We start from the raw sequence: 24,987 nt of genomic DNA on the forward strand, positions 1-24,987 counted from the left end.
AGTGTTACAATACATAACAAACGGCGTATGGTCAATGTTTAATACTAAAATGACTAGTTTGAAAGCCATATTCAACTAATTACAATATATCTGTTTTAAAGAGTTTGACCAGAGCAGATTTCTCTGTTACTGTTGGTTCTGTTCCACTGCGGTGGTAAAATATGCTAGCTGCTGCTGATCATGGTGGTAATTTAATTTGCCATTGAAATGGATAGAGATCTGACAGGATTACTCATCTAGTGCATTGAGTGGTGGCTGGTCTGCTTTTGCTTTCTATACTCTTTTCTATACTAAATTTATTAATTTTCTGGGTATTCAACAATCAAGAAGAGACTGAAGATCACTTTTTTTTTTTTTAAAGTAAAAATGTCACACTATGAATTGAAGAGGTAAGTGTAATGAACTGTGTTGGTCTTGTCTCAACTTATTTGTAGCAAATACCCTGATAAATATTGTACTTAAGTCACACAAAGACTTAGTCAGTCCCCTTCAAAACAAACAGAAAATGCAGCCTCTTCAGAATCTATCAGAAAGAGGCCTTTGCCCTCAGTTATGAACAGATTCTGAATTTAATTTTTTTTGGCACTGTTACCTACTCAATGTTACAACCAAGGTATATAGTAATAAAAGGCACTCTTAGAGATATTCCTAGTTTGGTGGTGGTGTAAATATACTGCTGACTGCCTTGTGTATGTTTAATTTTTGAACCCTGTTTTTAAAACAAAACCCTGTTTTAAAAACAAAAGTTCTAACAGATAACTGGTAACATCTCAGCATAAAGCTGGGAATAAATGCATTATGACAAAAGCATCAGTGTGACAGTTTTCTCAGATTCTGCAGCATTGTGTTTTGCTGAATTAGATTCAGAGCTTTTCACCCCAAATGATTATGATTTATATTCCTATCTGATAAAACAGGAAGGCACAAAGAGAAGAAAGACAAAGACCAAATAGCAGTTTGATCTGCAGTTTTGCTGTAGTATGCCAGCTGAATCAGTGTATGTGCTGGAGGATATTGCTAGTTTGTCTTGCCTGTGTTTTTAGTGGAGTTTTTTTGAGCTGATCAGTTTTTAAAAATAGACCAAACTTTAGAAACAATTAGCCTTTTATAGAAAAGCTTTAAAGGAGGAGCTGTGTGTGCTTGGGTGGTACAGCAGTGTCAGTTGTAGGAAGATGCAGAGGGCTGGGGATCAAAAGCCAAGTGAGTTGGTGGGGTTGCTGAGAAGAATGTGAAGAAAGAGGTTCAGCTGTCCCTGTAAGAGGGGGAAGCATTTCCTGGCTGTTTGAAACTGAGGACAAAGCAGGTATGTGTTAAGATGAAGTGGAAGCAAGGAAGGGAATTTAAGCAGGACAGTCCTTGCAATATTGCATTCTGCATGTAAATGCCATTATATGTGCATGAAAACAGTAATTTTGTATTTTGGAGATTACCTATGTGAAGTTGTGACATAGGTTTGTGCTATATTCTGTAGCAGGGGTCCTCAAACTTTTTAACCAGTGGGCTGGCGTGTGGATGAAGTGGCAGGCGGTCATCTGCGGCTGCTTGGTTTCCCCCCTCAGCCCCCAGCGGGGCTGGGGGTGGGTGGGGCGGGGGGGTTCTGTAAATACCGGGGGCCAGATTGAGGACCCTGGGGGGCCGTATCCAGCCCGCGGGCCATAGTTTGAGGACCCCTGGTCTGTAGTGTAAATATGCCCAAGATAGCTAGCTTTAAATTATATGGTTTGAGAACTGCTCTACCAATTCTGACACAGAGGTTGGCTGCACAAGTACTCAGCTGAGAAGCAGGGTGTGTTTTCCTATGCTGAGCTCCACAGTGTTGTAGTTGTACTAATTTTGGTTTTGAATTTAGCTTATTGAAAGGTAATATAGAGAAATCATTTCTGTCTGCCAGGTAACCTAGGAAAAAGTTCAAGACATTGCAGGTAGCTTTTAGAGCTATAGAAAAGTATGGAAATAATGAATGTTATTACAGTCCCATTAATCTGTCTGTAAATATTTTACTTAGGAGCTAGGAGAGAAGTTGGTCACAATCTTAGAAGTATGCTTCCTTTGAGCAAATCACTTTGTCTTATGTATAAAGAGGATGGCCTATCGTATGTTGGCAAACTGCAGTTCTATTGTGGGAGTAGCAGTTTGATAAGGATTTCCTTTCTGAATGGCTGAAACATACTGCAGTTGAGGTAATCGAACAGTAAGTCCCCTTCAAAATAAACAGAAAATGCAGCCTGTTTAGAATCTATCAGAAAGAGGTCTTTACCCTCAGTTATGAACAGGTTCTGAATTTATTTTTTTTGACGCTGTTACCTACCCAATGTTACAAACAAGGTATATAGTATATTGAATTTATAGAACTGATAGTTTACGTTCATGTGAACCCTTTGGTTTCTCTGTTATAAAAGGAAATTTTTGCTCAGGACAAACTGAACTGTGTCAAAGTAATAATAAGCAAACTTCAAAATGCCAGCTTTTGCACAGCTCCAGTTAATCATGGAGATGGTATGGAGTCCTGGAGGGACACAGATGCAGGGGTGAGATAAAGGTACAAGGTGTGAGAGAATGATGAAATTAAAACTAAACTGGCTACATCAACTCCCTTATAAATTCAAAACATTGCATGAACTAAAGTTTCAAAGGAAAGTCCCCAATCCCTTTCAACCCAGAACCTGTAATTTTTTTTTCCTATTTTCTTTCTTCATTTCTCTTTCAGACACCATGGTTTTATTTACACACAGTACAAGAATTCTGTTTGCCACGTTGGAAAATAAAGTGTCACAAGTCAGGGAGGAGCATGTAGGGATGTGCCTTGTGATGGTGGGGGGAGTCAGGCAGATCCTTGTTTCTCATTCTTGTCCATTCCATAGAATGATCTTACGAATTCAATAATGTTTTAGGTTGATGTGAGGATGAAGTTTAACAGCTCTTTCACTGCATGTGTCTCACCTGCCAGTGAGTCAATGAAACTGAATACACAAACAGCCTCTGATGTGAATGCTACCATTTTATAGTGTGTTCAGTGGACCGCTATCAATGGAAACAATCTCATCTTTTTAAGTCTCTAATTCTGCCTTTTAAATAGCTGTGTGAATTTTAGCTGGTTACCAGCAGCTGGAACCCCCTGCTGCTTCTGGGATTGCAGAGGGGAACAGCAAACTGAGTTTTGAGCTGCCAGCAATCCTCCTGAAGTCTACACTGAACAGCAGGAGGTTCTTGAGTGCAAGGTTAACAGGTGTAACAGGAAATGCACACCTGATTCCCCGGGAGACTGGAGATACATGAACGTGGGGCAGAGGGAAGATGCATCTCTGAAGTCTTGAAGAAGACAGATGGGCTTGCTCCCTTGCTGGCTGTGAAACTTCATCTGTGTGGAGAGCAATGCTGGCTGGGATAAAAATCTGAAAGAACTTTCACTTGATAGAAGCCTGGACTTTACTTTAATGAATGTAGATAGGACCATTCCAGTTCCTTGACTTAACACCCCACAATGTTAATTTATTTCTCAGGCTGAACAGTTGCCTCATCAAAAGTTATCTTAGAAAGTGGTTCCTTAACCAACACCTTTCTTTTTCTCCTCTTCTCTTATCTCTCTTGGAAGAGATACTCTTTAGTGTTGTAAAGAATCAAAAAAGGTGAAGCATTTCAAGAGTTTGGTTTTTTTGGAGGGAGGGAAGGGAATGAGAAAGAAGTTGGAACTTTATTTAGAAAGTTAAGAATAATGTACTGGAGACTTGGACATCAAATTTCATGTGAGCAGTAGGCACATTTTCTTTGTAGCTCCTTTGAGTGCAATTGTGAGTATAGTAGCATGCATATAGTGTTTCAGCTCTGAAAGGTAAGCTTGTTAAGGCACAACTTTAGTCTATAACCTCTACTATAGACTATAGAGACCTCTGTTTAGGTGCCTAGGTGCTTATTCATAAATGTTTTTTCTTTTAAACAGTGCCTGTTCATATTTGCCTTCCTTGAAAATTTATTTCTGACAGTTGGTAAATTCTTCCTAGATCCTTTCTGAGACATAATTGATTTTGTTTTCCTGAACACATAATTTTATATGGTAAAATCTGAGCAAAAGCAATTTGCTATGGTTCAGGGAACTGGACTATTATGGGCATTTGTCTTTGTAATGCAATTATAAAGCTACTAACTTGATCTTAATAACATTTGCCTATTACCACTTATTAGATGCATGAAAGGAAAACAATGCAATTTTAAATACAGAAAATGATGCTGAAGTATGCTCATGCTTCTCTCCTGGATTATCAGCCACAAAGATGTAGCAGATGGGATGGCAAAATCTTCTGCTTTTATTTTTGTAGATGTTTCACGAATCAGTTTTAGAATTAAATTCTATTTATAATGTTGTATTAAGTAAAACTAGCATATTTTTAATATGTTTATGTATATTTGTGTGTGTGTATGATTTCCTTAGGTGCAGTTTGTATCAATTGAAATTATGAATGCTGTTGCTATTTTTTTCATTACTCAAAACACAGTCAGTTAAGGCCCAACTTAGAGATGTAGGTAAGTGTTCAGCTTCAAGCCTGTACTCAGGAACGTAGCAACTTGTAAGCCTAAAACAGAAAATGTATCTAAAAATCTTGATCAGCAAGTTATTTAATTGCTGGTAGTCTATTTTTTTTCTACAATAGCTCATAATTAATATTGGAACTATTACAGAGGAGTTCCTGGCCAAGGGGATTGATTTAGACATCTTTCCATCACATGAATGGCATGTGCTCATACAGACTTTTTTGAAGTGGACTTTGCTGCATGTTTGGGACCATCCTGAGTCCTCTGTTCCAGGTTATTTTGGACTTCGAGTTCTCTTGAAATCTCTGACTTATGTGAAAATATTATTGTTCTTTGTCTGGCACTTAATTGGTAGGCATCCATTAACATTTGAGATGGTTGAACTGCACGACTGTGTTGCTCACAGACCTTGTACAATAAAGAAATGCATTATAAATACAAGAAGATAGTATAATTGAAAGTTAGGATTACTGAGAAAACATAACTGTCACCTTTTCTTTCTGATGAGGGTAGCCAATGTAGGGCAGAAATTTATATTCCAAGATTGCATTTCTGATTTCTCTCACATTTTTAAAGAATCTCATCATTGCAACAGTCTTTAGAGGCAGATGAACAGAGGTCATAACCTTCTTCCAAAGATAAAGGTGACTTTTGTGTTCTCTGCTTTGCAGACAGAAGTGTCTATTTCAACTGGTCATAGAAAATGGAAGTAATGCTTGCTTCCACATTGAAGATTCATGTTTTGTTAATCATCATATTGACTTTTTGTTGGCATTTTTAATTAATATTCTTTTAAAGCAAATTGCTGGAAAACCATGAGGCAGTGCTATTAGAAAATGCGACATAAAGACTCTTAAAACATCCCGGAATATTTAATGTCCTTTTATTTTTGATTCAAAGGATGCTGTGACAATATGCACTTTGGGAATAGGAACTGCTTTTGGAGAGTCCATTCTGGATAACACTCCTCGCCATGCTACTATCGTTACCCGAGAACATAGCGAGCTCCTTCGAATTGAGCAGAAGGACTTTAAAGCACTTTGGGAGGTAAATTCAGTTTTATTTGCAGTTTATGCAGAAAAAGTGATACAATGTTTGAAGTCTTTATAATGAAATATAAGCACATTTATACTGTAAGCGAGGTAATAATTCTTTTAAATTAGTTTGGATAAAAAGTTATTTTTTCTTAGCGTTTCACGTTCTGCATGATTACATACTCTTGTATTTCTTTCTTGCAGACTTCTTCTAATGAGGTAGCATTAGTGGAATTCATTTGTATACTGCAGGTGTTGCTTTCTTGGCCTTAAACTTGCTTATGAGGAGAGTCTATCCTTAATATACTCTGGTATTATAAATTATTCTCCTTTACTCCTGTCTCATCACCAGCTGTACGAGGTTTAGAATTTGCAGATGGATCAAGATCACTTAAAAATTAAGTTACTGACTGTATGTGAATTACCCTAAAACTTTCCTTTGTGGAGAACATACTGCTGAGGTTATCAGTTTGTAATCTGTGTGTACTTTGGTATCCACACTGAGAAGACTTCATTAACACGTTACTGTGCAAAGTTATTGAACTTCAATCAGTTTGTGTTTTTGTAAGCATTACACTTGATTTAAAAAGTTCTGGAATTTGGAAGGCATCCTCTTGGCCTGGCCTATGCTGCCAGCTTGTTTTAAATGGTGACTGTACATATTTACATGTTGTTTAGAGCTGTCAGATGGTGTGACAGTGTCATAAAGTTGCAGATCTAGGGACACTGTTTAAGACATAGATGTTGGTTGTAGCATTTTCTTCAGCTTCTGTCCGAAGTGCAGACAGATGGATTTTTTTTTTTGGCTTTCTCTTTTCCTGAGAAAAAGCAGTGAGCAGTATTATACTCCAAATAATCGTCCTAAAGCAGTACCTAAAGTAAGGCAATCGGAAAGAAAGGCAAATCCACAAGTAGCTATACTGACTGAGGAAATGGCACTAGTATCACCTGTCTGCAAATACGTTGCCTTGAAAAGGTGCAGCGTGGTCAAAGCATGCAAGACTATGTGTAAATTAAATGTGCTTGCCACTGAACAGTCTCTGCTCTGACAATACCAGATTTCATCCTTGAATTGCATACCCAAAAAATGGTACAACTTATGGCTAATGTCTACAGCTAAAAAAAATGCTAGTAAAGTCTTATAGCAAATGTGAAGAAATTCACAGTGCAGTATTTTTCTGCAGTTAATGCTTTTTTCCATACAGGAACTGCATTATAGTTTTAGACCCTGGCATTAAAAGATTAAAACAGATGAGACCACTGGCTTATATAACATATACTATGCTTGCTGCTGGTTGGAAATTTTTATGTGGATAGTGCTTTACAAGCTCATGATGGAGGAGAATAAATCCAGTTGTAGGTTTCTCAAGACTATTTTTTTAAATTCACTTTTAATTGGCGTAAGCAGAGTAATTTCTGCTATGTATATGACTTCTGGTAAGCATTCAGAGATGTTAAGTTTCCTATCAGAAATACTGGGGGAGTGGAAGTTAAGTTCCCTTCTTAAAAACTGTGAACCTTAAAACAAACCTAAAGTTGTTTTAAAACAAAAATGCTTATGTGATTTGCTCTTTAATCACTAATACAACGTTATGTCTAACAGTTTTGCTGATTTTGATGAGTTTTTTGATCATAGATGCTTTTGGAAAAGTTCATGTGTTGAAAGTATTGGGAGCTGGGAGCTATCATAGGAAGCCTTAGTACGCATTTTGTATGGTGCTGATTTTATGAAATTGTGTGGTAGAGCATGTCACAGATGCTGCAGGTGTCAGTCACAGACCACAATTTAGCTTTGTGGTGTTTCTTTGTCTTTTGTGCAGTTTTACAGTGAATGCTTAAAGTATTTTGGTGTACTTTCTTTCAAGGAGGCTATCCCTGTGCTGTTAGTGAGTGTAAAATTATGGCACAAAATATATGGCTTTTCTGGTTAGTCTGAGGCAGAATTAAGTTGTTCATTTTTTTCAAGGTAATATTTGTTTCCTTGTAATCTACTAGTCCCAAAATGCACATAAACTGCAGCTAAAGTATAATAAACAGACAGAAGATTATTGAAGAAAATTTCCCCAAAAGATACTAGCAATAGCAGCAGTAGTATGTTGCTGTTGTTGTTACTATTATTATTATCTGAAGAAAAGAACATACTTTTCTTTAGGGCAACTTTTTGTTATGTTATGGATGTTGTGGTGTTTTGTCTGCCTTATCCTGAGATTCAAGTATATTTGCTGTGACAAAGACCATACGGGGAAATGGTTATTGACACAGTGTTGTGCTGTTCAGTTAAATTTTTTTTTTGTTGTTTTTAATGAAAACCCACAAAAAGTCAAGAGTGGATCACAGATATTTATTGTCAGTGGTATCATGGAAAAAATTGGAAAAGGCAACATTGTCAGTGTCATTTACCAGATATGGTAAAAACTAAAATCTAATGCATACACATTTCAACTCTCCAGACAGTGAGGAGTCAATTCCAAAAGGAAGTAGTTGCTCTGTTAAATTGTTGAATAGTTCTGAATAATGCAATACTGCAATTTAAGAACAATCTAAATAAACTGTAGGGTCGGAATTCTTAAAATAGTTACTGCTTTTATGAATGTAGGATTTTTATAATTAATAATAGTACTAAAAAAAAAAAAATACATTTTGCATATAATTAAGTTTTCTGGGTTACCTCCCTCCCCTGAAATGCACTTTCAGGGAAACTTTACTTTTTTCTCTCTTTTGAGGGAAAGAACAAATGAAAAATGTCTGTTAGCTGATGAAAGATTTTTGGCCTACAGAGCATGGAAATTCCAAGACTGTAATGTTTAATATTATTTTTAGGTTGTGAATATAATCTTGGAAAATGAATTGGTATCAATTGATACAGTACTGACTTTAATTTATTGTGCAGCTAACCTGAAATGATAGGAATAAGAGCTATGAACTATCTTCCTTTATAGTAAAAATTTGTTAACACAGAAACCTATTGATGATGAAGTTTGTGTTTGCAACAAATGCTTTTCTATCCCAAATCTATGCAGTTCTTTACAGACAAATAAATATGCATATATACTTCTTTTGAAATTTTCATTACAAATCCTGAGACTAGATTGTAAGAGAGAAAGATATAATACCTATCTATTTTAGTTATTTCTAAGTGTAGAAAGACTTTGCAGAATCTCTGTAACTTCATATTATGAATTTACTGACTCTTCTGAGTTTTGTTTAAATTGAAAAGTAACTTTTTCATGTATTAGCTGTCTCTAAGAAACAGTTGTATTGATAGAATGTTTCACAGACCAGGTGTGCTTTATTAACATACTTAATCCATAATATACAGCAAAGTGTATTAATTTCTTTGAGTACAAATTATAATTGCGTGTGTACCTGAAAGGAGATTGTACTTCTGAGCAGACTGTTTTATCATTATTCTTCTGTCAGTTTTATAGATTTAAATACTGTTTAAGGAAAAGATAGGATATTCTTTATTAAAAATGTAGTAAAATGCCTTCTGTAATACACAGAACCACATATTCAATCAACCCTTTAAATACAGAAATATTTTATATGACTTTCATTTTTAACAGTCAGGGAATGCTGATCAAAACAAAAGGTATTGTCCTGATAACAACCATTACCAGTTAAAATGGCCTAGTCTTTTCTTTAATGACTGTCTGCTGAAGTAGTATCCTGTTCGGGAACATAGGTTGAACTTCTAAGCTTACTTATCCTTGGAGACTTGTTTTCAATCAATGGCTGCTCTAGCAGATTGGAGATGATGGAATCTCTGGTTAGGTTCTCAGACAGCTGAATACTGTTCTTTGATGAAGAAGCTCTAGAAGGTTATGGGAATGACTGGTGACATGCTTTTATGCAGCAATTGCCCCTGGCTTTCATCTCTGAAGAGCACTAGCAAACATGAAAAAAGTTATTTATCACTGTTGTAATACTGTGGACTTCCAAGGTGCTCTATGAATCTATAGGACGAGGTACTCTTTGTGTTGATAACTTGCTTTTTCCCTCTTTAGCATCACTGAGTGTGGTGCTAGCTACCTTGCCCAAAAAACTGTTTCAAAGCACAAAGGAAAACACATCCAAAAATAAACATGAAAGCAGAAGGCTACACGTGAGGAGCTCTGGTCATGCACATCCTGTTGGGTCACTGGGTTGCTCCACCCCTAATAGTTGGATTCTTTTAAGCAGAGGAGGAGTGAAATACATCCATTTCAGTAGTGTTATCATTACAGAAGTTCTCTGTAGTTCATCCTCAAGATTTGTGCTTTCATGCAGTTGCAAACTGATTCAAACCCAGACAGGAAGGGAGTGAATCTGCTGAGAGGTGACTTATTTTTAGAGGTCTTTCCTACCACAGTGAATTACTCAGCCTTCCTTGGATAACATACAAATAACCAATTTCCTTTTGTGTGGAATAAGATTATGTTAGAAGTTACTGAACATGCCTTGAGAAACATTTGATCTTGAGTAAATGAAGAACAACTATTACTTCGGTATACAGTAACTTTGGAGAGAGGGAGTCTTGCCCCTGTAAGGTCAGAGTGAATATTTTAATTTGTTTTAATTCATATTCAGCACCACTTATGCGTCTTGTAGTCTGATAAAATGTAGCGTAACTTGCTTCCTGCCTTTGCTCATCTGATGATAATTCAGTAGCCTGTAGCAGACTTCACTGCTCTGAAAAGATAGCTTTGGGAGAAGCAGCTTTTTTACCATCTTTGTTTTCTGAACACTGTGGATGTTAGTTTTTAATGAGCTAGTTTAAAAACAGATCCTCTGTCAGAGCAGAAGAAATCTTACATACTGTTCTGATGGAATGCGGTGTAGGAAATACGTGTATGAAATGGCACGCTGACTTAAACTTTGTAGCACTGTTCCTGAGATTTCTAAATAAGGCTTAAGTTCATCAGAATTGAGACCACAGCTCTTACTGCATTTGCGTGTAATACCAGTTTGTCTTTTTAAGGTGTATGTAATCATATCCCTTCTATCAAGGTATAATATAATCTTATACCTCATTTTTTGTGTCAGGATTATGGCAGCAGGGATTTTGAAAGCACTGTAAAATGTTAATGAAAATGAACATGTAAGGATTTTTTTGTTATATCCGTATGGCCCTACTGTAAGTACATTATTTATCAAAGTATGTTACTGAATCTCTTGTAGGTGTTTTGCAGTGTGATTCAGTAGGCAGCATTTCAGAGATGCAATCTTTTACTCACCTTAGGCTGGAAAATACATGTTACATTGCTACTTGAGAATGTTCTTGCTTATTTCTCTGCTAGACTCCTGAATGCTTCAACATGTTTAAGGAGTATTAGGAATCTTATGTAAATGTCAGTAGTTTCTGATGTACCTTTTCACCAATGAGTATTCCATACCAGAAATTCTTTCCAGTTTAAGTGAGAGATTAGATTTGATCTGAGAAATTAAATATTGAGAGGGGGGGAATCAAACAAAAAATCAGATTCATGTCCAACCCTTGAGCTGTCAGCTTGATTTAAGGTATACTACTCTGCCAGTTTATAGCCCCATAATCAATTGCAGAAGTCTTTGCTCTGATTTACTGATTTCCAATAGGGAAACATAATAGAGATATAAAACTATAGTTAATAAAATATAGAATATTTAGCTTTACAGAATGGGTGATCATGTGATTTAAAATAGTGAAGTGCTTGGAGACTCACAAAAGTATAAAAAGGTGGTCTTGGAACACTCAGCTGTATTTGCCTGCTTCTGTCACACTCTCCATTGACTGCTGAAACTCTACCTTGATGATTTCTTCCTCTAATGAGGTTTTATTTGAGAAATGTGAAGTTGATCAAATTGTAAGAGCCTGTATTTGCAATGTAGCTAATACTGTGTTCACCAACCTCTCAAATAGCCATTTTGTCAGTATAAGGAAAAAATATTCCATGTTATCAGATACAGCATACAACACAAAAGGAAGTTGTGGAAGGGCCCAAGTGTGTGGAATCTGTTGCCTTATGCTGTCTGCAAATCTTCAGTTGATGACCAATTCAAATCTGTGTGCAAAGAAACAAGCTAGTGTGAGAAACATTGACAAATGAAGTGGTTAGGCAAGCAGGAGATTTTTTTTCCTAGAGTGACACATGGAAGAAAGAGGAATATAAAAAGTCCTTCTCCCCTCCCTAGCTTTAGAATATGACAGTAAACACAGAATAGGCAAGATGTGAGCAAAGCTTTGGGAATAACTAACATAACACCTTCATACCTTCTGTGTTAATACTGATAAAGCATGCAAGTGAGTAGCAGGGGAAAATTTCAAAATTGTTATGATACCAAGAAGGCCAGATTGCACTCCCAGTTTTGCTGGTGTGAATTGAGCATATTTCAGGTGAATACAGTAAAATTGCTTTGCTAAACGTGGAGCTAAGTGGGAGCAGCGTCTGGCCTTTAGTGCTTGCTGTTACATTGATTTTGACCATCCTTGTGATATGCTTTTACGGTTTTTTCTCTTGTTTTGCTTTGTCAATTTCTAATTTTAATGAGTGGTGCTCTGTCTGGTAGAGCAGATATAAATTACTATGGAATGGCATTCTATCCTCAGTAGACAGACTTACATCAGAACAAGCCATGTTTGTCAGCATAGCAAACACAGTGACTGCTGCTTTCATTCAGGTATATTAATCGCTTCATGTTTTAAAAAATGGATGCAGAATTTGTGAACGCTATTTATGACAGCGTATCTCTTAAGGTAACCTTCCTGGCCATTGGCAGTGGAGAAACATGTCTAGGAACTAGATTTTTCACTTCAGTAACACAGTTTTTCTCTTGACCTGACATGCACTGGTAGAAGTGTACAAGTCTTTTGATAGTCTTACTATGATCTGTTCTTTGCTAAATAATAGCATTATGACTAAAAAGTTTACGCTCGATATTTGTCCACTCTGTCAGATAATTTGCTGTGCCATTACATGTAGTATTTAGTAATGTCAGTGAGGCAGAACTTCTGCAGAAGACCAAGGGATCCAGTTAGTTTTGACTCTCTAAGTATCCTTTTCTTTGTTGTTATTCTTGGTTTATGGTGACAGGCACAGGCGCTTCAGGCACCTCTTAAGTGACTGAAAAGATTGAAAAATAACAAGCTGATTGGAAAGGCCTGATCATTCCTCATGTCTCTCTGCAACAAACTTACCTGGTGCATGTTTTTCTGTCATCCTTACAATCAGTTTGCACTTCAGTCTCCTAGCTTATTCTATTTCAATAGCAACATTTTGTAACTGTGTCACTGATCTCCGTGTGGAGGTGGAATAAGGCTTTGTAGATCTGATTTCTCTGAAATCATACTAGCATGCCATTTCTCATGGGTGCAAATCTGTATCACTGTAGTAATGCACGTCAGCTTGAAGCCCCTGTTGAATCTATTATACCAGACACTGTGCACAAATATATTGTCATTCTTATTTACAGCTTTTGTAAATGTTTATATGTTTATTTACACTTCAAAGGGTCTTAAATTATGTTGCAGAAAGCTTGACTTATTTGAGGTTCCTTCTTAGATAAAAAGAAATAGAAACATCCCGTTAGTCTCCCTGGTAAGTAATGCCTTTATTGGTTTTCTCATATTTTATCATGGTTAGAGGTAAAGTTGAAAAATATGAATTCATCCAATTTTCAAGTACAGAAATTATTTTGATTAATTCTTAAAATATTTAAATTACAGAAAAACATCTGACAAACTGAAATGTATACACTTAGTCTGCAGATGTTTTTGAGGCTGCTATCTTTCTTTGAAGCTTTACTGCCAAACTTGCACTTTCTATAACCAGCTTTTTTATTAGCAAAGGAATTGCTTTTCATCTTCAGCAGATTGTATTATTTAATGTGGTATTTCTAAGTGTGATGTGTTAAATGGCAAATACATATATTGCAAAACAACTGGGAGCCTGAAAATCTTATTTCAGGGAGCAAATTTCTGGCCTTTCTTCAGTTCATTTTTATTAGGTAAAAATGTCTTTCAGAAGAACTGTAAGTTTTGAAGCTTATAAATTTTTTTCTGACTTTTTTCCCAAATATACATTAACTATCAAATATGTGTCTCATTCTCATCTGTCGCAGAGAAAAAATGCATAACACAGAATTATTTGTTTGTAGAAATGGGTGTGTAATCTATCTACTATGTATTGTGTGTATGTATTACTACATTAAATTTATATTTGCCTTGTCAAATTGCCTGGAGCTTTAGTTCTAACTGCATTTGTGGTTGGCAGTGTCCTTTCCTGCCTTAGAATGGATACCAAAGTGATCAACTGCGTAAGGCTTTGCTTACACTTCTAAACTTTTGGATTTGACACAGACTATCTGTTCCTTAACTCAACTGTAGGATCATATGTGGATGAGATTATTTTGGAGACTGATACTTTCTGATCTTGTCAGTGTTATCATCTCAATCCTTGGTTTCTTTTCAGATGAGTGGTGATTTTTCTTCCTTACAGAAGAGGTTAATCTATTATTACTGCTTCCTCCAGGTTCTTGAGGAAAATAGTGAGACCTTAGAAGCTTTCTTTCAGCGACAAATTTTTTGTTGCTTTACAGCAATGGATATGGTTATGTGTTCCTTCAAGGCATTCCTATAGAATGCGTGCTTGTATGCTGCGTTTGAATGGGTGCTTTCTACTTGTGCTATATAAAGGGTCAGGCAAATAATGTGAAACCATTTAGTAGATCAATGGATATGTTTTAATATTGACATTTTAAAAATCCATTAGCTTAAACCTGCTGGCATTAAAAAAGTCTTTGACAACAAGATCTGTGGCAGTAGAAGATCTTATGCAGATTAACAAGCCGAAAGCAAGGTTTTTCCATTATATGATTATTTTTTATTCTGACAGTCTTGTTCTTGTTTATAAAAATTTTGTGAAAAATTGTGAAAAGCAAGGAAAGCGAGTCCTATGTAGTGGAATGTAAATTGCTCCTTCCTTAAGGAAGCACTCCCTTGAGTGAGCATTCAACACCTTAAAACTCAAAACAAGTTAAACCCCAGACATTATCAATTTATTAGGTATATGGATTAATAAATGGGCTCAAAAAAAGTGCCCTTTGCTTGCCTTAGTACAGTTCTGATAGATGTTTTTTTCTGGTCATAATCAGAGCTGTAATGCTCAGTGTTTGCCCTTTAGACTGGTTCCTCCCCTCTTTTCATCCATGGTGAAACCCTGCCTTATTGAAGTCAATGGGCATTGTGGGATTTCAACCCAGGTAATTACTAATTGCATCCCTCTCCTTGTATAATATACAGCACAGGCTGTTAGGAGTAGGCTTAAATCCTCTACCCACTTCCCTTCTGTAACAGTTCCTGTCCACTGACATAGTTGATGCAATGTGAGAGCATGAGGCTGGAATCATTCAAATGATTTTGTGGCTTAGTAGTAGTTCAGGAGTGCTTAACAAAGTGGTCAACCCAATACTTGTACTGAGGTAAATTATATCAAAGTCTTGCAAACCCTAGGCATTCCAGGGGTACGCTTAAAAATGAAAATATAAAGACTTGAAACTGAAAATGGAATATTTCCTGTTGCAGAGAATAATAACTACAGGGCCCAACCTGTCATCTGTGCTGATATGGCCAGTCCCAGATATCAAGAAGAGAAAGAGGTGTAAAAAAAACCCGAATAACCCATGTGCTTGCTCTTGAATCAATCCTTGTTTCAATCTGAGCAGTGGAACCCTGAGTTCTCGGGGTTAGTGGGTGTTGCTCTAATTCCATTAGTTCAGTGTGCTAAAAAATTCCTGGAAATCTGTTTACCAGGAATGTGAAAGTATCAGGCCTGAAACATCCCTGGGGCCTGCAGGCCCTCAGATCTTTAAATCTCAAGAGGATTTATGGAGCAAGCGGTTCATAGATAATTTTCTTTTCTTTTGGTGAATGATTGTTTATGCCACAAATAGTCAAGAGCAGGTGACTTTCTAAGGCATGTGGTCCTTGTATTTTTATACTCTAATGAAGTGGATGTTCACAGAACTTGTGTTTTCAGCTAATATTTCTTTTAAAGCCTGTTGTTGAAATCAGTGGTTTATCAGAATTTGTGGATTCATAGCATCAGTCTGATGTGATGCTTAAAGCTCATTTTCTTTATCCTTCGTCTCATGCCTGATTAGGTAAGACCATTAGTGTGTATTTCCTATGAACTATTTTAAGCAGAGTTCAGCAGTTAAATCTCAAATGAAGAAGTTAAAAGAAAACTGAAACTCACAAATAAAAGATTATACACTAAATATATTCTGACTGAATTTTACTTCTGTTCATTTTAGATTACACTGATAAAATAATCTTGTCCTTCTAGATGCTGTACTTAGCTTTAGGCCAGGCTTTTATAACATTTGTTTGGGGGTGATAAATAATTAGCATTTAAAATTAAACCTTGCCATTCTGCATTGAGTACTTATTGATACAATCCAGCTTGCCTGTGTTTCAACCTCTGACCGTTTCCTGGGTAATTTCTATTTAATTTTGCATTCAATATCTCTCTTGACCTTTGAAAAATATCTTTTCTGACTACCAATGCAAACCATTTTCTTGAAGTATTAACCACTTAATTTTCCAACATAGACAAACTTTATTAATTTCCACAAAGCCCTATCCAGATGTTCAGTACAGGTTAGTGGAAACGGGTAGAAGAATTTTGTTTAAGCATAATAAACATGTGCATGACAATACGGTTTTTCTGTGACCTAGTCTTTGAGAAACTGAGTCCTTCAAATAAGTCATGCTGTTCTGAAAGGACTGAGTTATAAGGGAACTTGTTTGAGTGACTTAGGCTTTTATGCTTAATTCTCTCTGGGGATAATGCTGGAGACTCTCAGTACAATTAAGGGAAGATTAAAAGCTCAGTACAGGCTTATTTTCTCTCTTCTTTCTTTCTGCCAATACCCTTCAAGCCTGTGTCCTCTCCAGAAGCATGAAACATTTTTCAAAGGCCTTTTTTCTTTCTGCCATCATTTCTTGGGCAGTTTTCTGGTATACATCTCTCCCACAGATTTATGAATATGGTTTCTCTTTCTGCTTTTGTTCCTGCTAGCATTTAGTGCCAATTTGGTTGATCTCTGGTTAAGAGTTCATTGTTATTTCTCCTTAGGTTTGTCTGTGACATTCAGACCTTATTAGATAACTGGGGATCCCCAAGCAGTTAGGAAATAACTCTTGCACTGTTGAGGTTGGTGAGAATTATGCCATCACTCAGTATTAGCACGTTTGCTCTGCAGAGCTGAAGGAGTGAAATGTAGTAAAAGTGTATACAATTAAGCAGATACGTCTGAATATGCTGATGGAGTAGATTTGATTAGTGAAAAGGTACCCATTTTACATGATGCTTTATCAAAGAAGAGCTACACTTCAATCTGAGTATGTAATAGCTGGGGCACTTACCTATGCTGTTGCTTTGGTATGGTTGAAAGATTCTATGCTTTGAGATTACAGCAGAAGTTCACACCAGTACTCTCATTTTTGCAGGTTGTTTCTGTCTGATGTATTTACATACATCTGTCGTATGGAGTTGCCTTATAGAGGATGTTACCTCTATCTAATTTCATATACAAAATGTACCTTGTGTCATTTTATTCCGAGACAGACTTTTCCTGTTTTAACAACAGCATGTAGATTTTTCTGCCTTTTAACCTTTCTGAAGGATTACTTGATATGACTTCAGAAAGTGATGCATACTAGTCAGCCCACAAGTAGTGATACTTGAATGGATTGTTGTCAAGTTTGTACTCTAAAATCATGTAAAGGTGTGAGGCACAGGAAATCCTGGAAATGCTTTGAGACCTACCAATGGTAGGAATATGGATTTTACTACTGTAAGAATTCTCTAAGGGATTGATTTTAGATGGACACCCATACTGTTAATCCAAGTATCATTACAGAATGGTGGGTGAATTACCTTTCCTGGTATCCATTAACTGCACAATGTCTTTGGATGGGAATTGAGTTAATCTGTATTGAATAAGCTGTAATGAATGGTTGTGATATCCAGAAGCAGACTATGAGTTGTATTTTGCCTCCTTATTTAACAAAATGATTCATACTACTAGTATGAATTTTATGCTTTATAATGAGTGAGGAAATAGTAGACCCACAAAAACCAGCCCTTGTCATGCTGTTCTGTTACAAACAGTTTCTGCAGGGAGATGGAGAGGTACTTCCTATCTCCCTACTCCCCTGAGGGAGAACAGTGGCAGAGCTCACCCTTTGTGGTAGTATGTGTATGTAAAAATAATATCAAATGTCTAAAAAGAAATAGTGTGATTGACTATTTATTCTTTCTTGTGTTCAGCTAATGCAAAACCTTAGCATGTTTCTTCCGTCCTTGACAACTAACATTTCTGTTGATTTTTTTCCTTTTAAGTATACCTTTACTGCTAAGACTTTCGCTTCTTTATTTCAGTCTGCATATGCATATCTTCATTATCTGATAATGCTATTGCCATGTGTACAGTTTAAAATGACTAATTTAATATGCTAAAGGGCTTTATGCAGAAGGAAAATGCAACTCTTAATTTGAAAGCTGTTAAAGTAATAATGAATGCTATCTTTATATTAGATGTGTTCTTTTTAAATGAACATTTTTAAATGGCTTGCTTTGTGTGAGTAGAATTTGCTATGAGATGCCCATCTGACTGTCCCCAAAATCAGATTGCTTAGCATGATAAAAATAAATAGAAACATCTATGGAAGTTTGGGTACTATAGAAAAGAAAATCTCTTAATGTTGCTTGTAAAATTTTCAAACTGTAAGCAGGTTATGTGCTTCACTACTGCTCATGAGTGTGCTGTGTTCTGTAGTGGCACCTTTATCTTGGCATTTTTACTGTCACAGCAGTGCTTGTCTATTTATGGTAGGCATTAATCACAAACTGCCACATAAGAGAAGTGGAGGGAAGATATTTTCTCAGATATTCTGCATGGTGAGAGAGCAGTGGCATGGAACAGTATTTGGAATCTCAAAACAGGATGGTTCAGTTCCATTAAGTTGTTTACTTTTTTAACAGTATCTAGAAAGGCACAATATTCTTAAGCCAAACCTGTCCAATTATACTCATATCGTTGCAGTAATGGACAGTAGAATTTGCTGTGCCTGTGGCATAAAGCTCCACATACTGTCTCCTGACTTTTGCTGTAACAAACACCTGCTTATTTCAGAGAAGCTTATAAAGTGCCCTTGATAAACTGTTTACGTGTTGTAAAAAAGGACCATAACAGCATAGCATACTGCATAAATAAAAACCTGTTGTGGTTCCTCCTCATCATTCTTATGTCTGACTGGTTCTGTCCCTTCTTTTGGAACTAAAATGAAGTCTTTATTTAATGAGATCTTGATTTCCATTTCTCTCACGCCATCACTTTCTCCATCTCCCCTCCAGAGAGCTATGGTATGTTCTCTAAAGTTTTGTCTTTGCACATTATAAGTATCCATGACAAATGGCTCATGAATGGTTGCTGCCTTTGGAGAAATATTCCAGAGTCAAGTGCATCCCATGCTACTGACAAATTTATTCTCATTTCCCCTCCAAATTTTTTTTGGAGTTCATTCTTTGGTTCTTGTCTGTACTGCTTTCTTGCCCCTCAGGTGATTTCTCTCTGTCTTCAGTACTTATATGCTTCCCTATTTGCACACTGTGGTCATGTCTATGTTTTGTCATAACAACAAAAAATTTTACAAAATTACATGTCTGTTCTCAGTTTTCCTGAAATGTCATTGTGCTGCTTTGTATAAGCTCTCTGGAAGACAAAATGATATCTTTCATGTATATCTGGAGCATACCTAATCTGATGTTTGCTGCCAGTGTTACATGCCAGAATTTGATAATTGTGAGATAACAGCATTTTGCTATTGTATTAATAAAGACTGTCACTGTAGTTGAGGTTACTTAAATATCTATACAGAGCTAGAAATGATGGCAGTGGGAGGCGTGCTGTATACTCCAACTATGTTCAGGATTATTGCTTCCTAGACTTTGCTCACTCACTAGCTCTATGTAAATGATGTCTCCATTGAATTTTTCCAAATGGATCTTTTCCTCAGCATTGCTAATTCCCGAGAGACTTATTCTATTTATTTTTTGTCCAGTGTTTTTATCTTCTCCTTATTTAGTGTTTTCATAATATGTTATCAAGCTGTTTATTCTCCCTTTGAGATTATGAATATAAAAAAAATCAGAACCCAGCCATTCAGTACTTCTTTAGACACCTCCCTTTTTGTGTTGCCACGTTTCGTTATCTTTGATTGCAGTCATTTAGCCAGTTGTTAATTTGCATGACAGTGCTTCTACCCAAGGCATTATCTTTTTTTAAGATGAACTATGGCTATTAAATATTTTACTGATACTAAAATATGTGACAGCTACTACATTGCTTTCTTCTACTACTTGAGTGATTAAAAGAAAAAAAAACAGCAACCCACATGTAAAGCCTCCAACTCTGATTAAATCTGTTTTGCTGCTTTACGGATTTGTTTCTGTTAACTATGAGTGAAGACTTTCTGATCCAACTGTAGCAATGTTTCCTGCTTCACTCTTGAAAAGTAATTTCCAAGTATTTTTGGGTTTATGCTAATTGTAAGGTACCTTAGGACATGGTGCTAGATACAGCCTGGTCTGAATTGAAATGATTAGTGATGGTAAAAATAATGCCATCCATGTGGATTGGATGGAAAATAGTGGAAAATTACTGCAGTTCTGGTATTGTAAAGGTCTTCAGAATCAATTGTGAAAATTCACTCCCAAATGAAGGGGAAAAAGTGTATTAGAAAATAAGGTACTGGCAAGGATACAAAATTCCAGTTATTTTTCTTTTACTCACCTGTTTTCATTTCTTTCCTGAGTTATTCCTAGCTGTGCCAGGACAAAATTCACCACAGCATAAACTGGTGCAACCTGCATTCCATTAATCTTTGGCATATCTGCTAAAACTTAAATTAAAGCAAATTAAGTTTTTTATTGGCACTGCCTCACAATGACCCTTTGTAATAATTATTGTTCTGCTACGTTTGCCCCTCTGTCAATATGTACATCATTGAATAAATACAGAATATAACTTCCGAATATTTTCTTGTGAATACATATTACTCTGTAATATGGTAAGTATTTATTTCCACTTGCTGCAGAAAGTTTCTGGTGTTTGTGGAGTATCCCTTTGTGCCCATGTTGCAAGAAAGCATGAAGAGGAAGGAGTGACCTTAAACTCACCTCCAACTTTACCTTTTTGTTTCATGTCCCACTTTGTTCTCCAGTCCAAAGCTGACTGGCTAACTGCTTAGTAGCAGCTAATCAAGGTCAGGAAGATAAAGCAGAAATACAATAATTATACACCACATTTTGCAGAAGCTGCAACATTCAAAGCATGCACAGTTGATTTCAATGACTAACAGAAATTATTTTCCATCTCCTTCTATGCAGGATTTCTGTAAATATTCAAGTGAAAGTATATTGAGTAAGTTCATTAGTGAAGTGGGTGTCAGTTTCTTCCCCCAAGTAACAAGTGATCGGACAAGAGGAAATGGCCTCAAGCTGCACCAGGGGAGGTTTAGATTGGTTATTAGGAGAAAACTGTTCACTGAAAGGGTTGTTAAGCATTGGAACAGGCTGCCCACGGAAGTCGCTATCCCTGGAGGCACTTAAAAGATGTGGCACTTAGGGGCATGGTTTAGTGATGGACTTGGCAGTGCTAGATTACCAGTTGGACTCAATGATCTTAAAGGTCTTTTCCAACCTAAATGATTCTATGCTCAGGTGTTTGATTGTTAATGTTGTGCTTATCCCTGTGACGTGGCTGAAACAAGTAACTTTTGTTTCTTTGTCAGCTCAACAAACCTGACGCTTTTTGGACATCTGATTACTCATTTATGCTGCTATGCAGTAAGACAGTTTATAACTGTCATCCTTTATTTCATCTGCAACCTGTAGTCTGAAAAGGACATTTCACAACACTGACACTAACATACAAGTCAACATAGGGACATTTTGAGGAAAGTGAGAAAGTCAGCTTCATTGTAACACTCCTAAGGAAAGCATGAGGCTGATGTTAGCTATACAGAAGGATAAGATGTAGGCTTGTGCTTTCTACCTATTCAACTTTTTCCAATGATTCTCAGTACAGTATTGTTTGGCAAGAGTGTTCTGGAGCCCATAGGACAACATATAATCTCTTCTATTTTGTTCTTAGTTGATCGTTGCTCCTTATGTAGCCCATGTCATGGTCTGTGCAGTTTGTACCTAGTAGACTCCTCTGATTTTTAGGGATCTGTGTTTGAAATGACATCTCAACATTTATTTTGAAAGAAGGATCCCCATTTTTCTTGGGTTTCCCTGCTCTTTTTCTTGCAGAGAGCCCTTGAAATGTAAACTGGATACCTGGGGTTAAAGCCTTCCTACTGATTTATTTTCCCTAAACATCATTGATTATTTGGTCTTCTATTCACTAAAGCCAAGGCTATACTAAAATTTTGCTGGCAGGGTTGTGGGGAAAATGTCAGTGTTATGTTGGGAAAACGGGTTTTGTGTGGTATAGTTAGCCTAATGTAGGGCTGGTATAAGAAATAGTTGCAAAAGAGCTTTTGCTGGCACAAATTGTATTATCACTAGGATAATTTGCTGGCTGAGGTTAAAATGTAGAGCAAGTGCTGAGTTGGCCTTCTGAAACTTGTAGTATATTCCCTTAATTTTTCCATGTCGTGGTAATGGTACAAGGGAGAAATGGGCCGTCACTGGTTAGACAGACTACCGGTTCTTCCCTGGGGAAAGCCTAAGATGTGCCAGCTATTGTGCAAAAGGCAGGTCATATAAACCTGTTGTTGAAAATAAGTTGGTTAGCAAATTTGATAAAGGCATTTAATTTTACCCTCTTGGTTTCTCCGTATGCAAGGTGAGAAGGTACTATATATGATTCCTGAAAGCTTTTTGATGATTAAGTAGTTGAACGTGCTATAAATGTTCAGATGTATCATATGCAACACTTACTTGAACACACAGACTCTCAACTGAAGAGACTGCCCTTTACTGCGCTTTCTTGGGCCTCAGCATGAGCAGCTAGGTGCCCTTTCTGTGATGGGACTCTTGACTGTGGCTTAAAAATGTGTGTGGGTGGGGTTTTTTTTGTGTGTAGCTTTTGCAGGGTTTTAGATGTCTCCCAGAAAATAACTTTATTGATTGTTTAACCTCCAAAATTCTTTCTGCCAGTCTCAGTCTAATATTTGACATTTTAAACAAATCAATTACTAGCATAAATAAGCACTCTTGATATCGTATCCGTGGTTTTGAGAACATGCATTTTTTTACATGCATGTTTTTATTTGTTTGAAATTACAGTGGGCTTGGAATCAAGAATAAATTAGAAATGCATTTATAAGTCTTCTAAAATAAATAATCTTTCCTGAGCAACACTCTCCTTACAAAACATTGTTTTGTTCTTTCATTTTCCCCCCAATTAGCTATCTTCCCTTTTAGTAAGGTTTTAATGTGGTTTTTGCAATAGAGAAGTCATGTTTAATTAAAACTTACTTGCATGTTTTCACTTACGGTTGATAATTTGTTCAACTTTACACTTTCAGTTGCCTTGAGTAATTTTCTGTAGAAATACATACAATCGATTGGCATGTTTGAAGTATTAGTGTGTCATTTGCATAGCTTGTGTAACATTTCAGCAAACCACTGGGGCTTAGGAAGCGCAGATGATGCTTTTTAGCAGCAAACAGTGATACGATGGCTATTCTTTCTTCTCTCAGTGAAGTTGGTTCCAGTTCTTCCAGCAGGGAGAACTGGAAATTGTTATCAAACCAACATGTTGTTTCAATAAATAACTGGGAACTAAGCAAGTGGGCCAGCAGTAATGTTCATATTTTTGCTTGACACAAGTGAATGCAGATGGATGTTAATTCTTGCTTCATGGCCTCGTGTAGTATAGCAGAGAAAAATACATACTAACACATCCCAGTTGGTATATGTCAGAACTCTATCACAGATAAAGCTGTTGTAATTTTTAGCTGCTGGAGATGAGATGGTAGGAGGCTTAAATTTTATTACAACCATGTATAAAACCCACAGTTTGTTTGGTCTACTAAAATAAAATCTATGGTAAGTCTTTGAGTGGAACATAGTATGTATGGTTCTGCTCACTCACGTTTAGAAGAGAAGAACTCAGACTGGGATAGGTGCAGAGAAGGACTACCATGGTAAGGGAGATGGAGTGTCTATTTTATATGGCAAGACTACAAGAGTCTTGGTTAGTCTGTTGATGTGAAAGGTGATAGGGAATAAGATTGCTGTCTATAAATGCATAAGACCACCACTCGGGGAGTAACTTCTTAGAGAACAGTGCTTCTCAGAAGCAGGTGGCTACTAACGCAGTTTAATCGTACATTAGAAGTTTCTTTCTAACCATCAGAGCAATGAGGTTCCAAATCAAGCTTCTAATGAGAGTCTGGGGGCAAAAAAATACATGTTTAAAGTGGAGTTTAATTCTTTTTTTAGTTTTCTGCATCTACCTGCAATAGTAGCTCCAGTGCTGTTCCTACATCAGATTCTGGTATCTTGGCTAAATACTTTTTTCCCAGTACAGCAAAGACCTACATGAAACCATGGGGTCTAAATTTTAAGTTCTTAGTGAAATGGCATCCTTAAAACTGATACTGCCTTTAGAGTTGACAGCACTTCTCACTTTTGTTTGCCACATTCATGTCATGCTCCTTTTTGTTGGTAGAAGCTGTTGGGAAGTTCAGTATCATTCTGTCCCCTCTCTAATGTTGTGAATCTTGAATTCTGTGGCACATTTCTCCACAGAAGGGGAGGAGCACTCCTAGCTGGAGCACTGTTGGCAGAGTAGCACCATTTCTTTTAGGACACTGCCCTGAGGCATGACGGTTGGAATTTGAATTTCATCCCCAGAGAAGGCAACTGAAGGTAGAACTAATGCTCTTTAAGTGAGTCCAGTCCTGAGGAGGATTTAAAGCCAGATGGAAACACAGAACCCTGCCTCCATCTTTCTTGAAATAGAGACCTTCAGGTCTTTGAATGTGTGATGGTAGGCTCCTATCATCCACAGAGACTTCTCAAATTCAGACTTATAAGAGGCTTACTCATGATGTGCAAGGGGCTGCCTGAAGGCTGGGAGGGCATGAGGTTGAATGTATGTCAGCTCTTCAGTGTTTCCATTTAGCCAGCTGCTGGCAGCTTGGCACTGCGGATGCCTTGAAACTTTCTTCAGGTACCTTTCCTCTGTAGATTCTCACTCTGGCTTCTGGATGCCCTTCTGTAGTCACTTATTTCATTCCTTATCAACAACACACAAAAAGAGGAGGAAAGCTGGGGAAGCTTGAAGTCATGTGCAGTCCCACACCTAGCTCTAAAACTGCTTTTGTAGCAATTCTGTGCTAATGAGCATGCTTAGCTCTTTGCTACGTTCTGTTGCTGAGGTTGCT

At 36.9% G+C, this 24,987-nt stretch overlaps 1 protein-coding gene across 6 annotated transcripts in view; it reads left to right on the forward strand.

The window, feature by feature from the left end:
- RAPGEF4 (Rap guanine nucleotide exchange factor 4) overlaps positions 1-24,987 on the forward strand; it is a 158,729-nt gene that overhangs the window by 17,504 nt on the left and 116,238 nt on the right. For 3 of the 6 annotated variants that reach the window (XM_037397426.1, XM_037397424.1, XM_037397425.1), the window contains exon 4: positions 5,428-5,574. In XM_037397426.1, the coding sequence (XP_037253323.1) occupies positions 5,428-5,574 (147 nt within the window). Of the gene's footprint in view, positions 1-1,209; positions 1,304-5,427; positions 5,575-9,782; positions 9,880-9,926; positions 10,091-24,987 lie in introns of those variants that run through there. The other 3 variants (XM_037397428.1, XM_037397432.1, XM_037397430.1) reach the window with 3 other exon arrangements.

This window comes from Falco rusticolus, chromosome 8 (assembly GCF_015220075.1).
Source record: "Falco rusticolus isolate bFalRus1 chromosome 8, bFalRus1.pri, whole genome shotgun sequence".
Classification (NCBI taxonomy): Eukaryota; Metazoa; Chordata; class Aves; order Falconiformes; family Falconidae; genus Falco; species Falco rusticolus.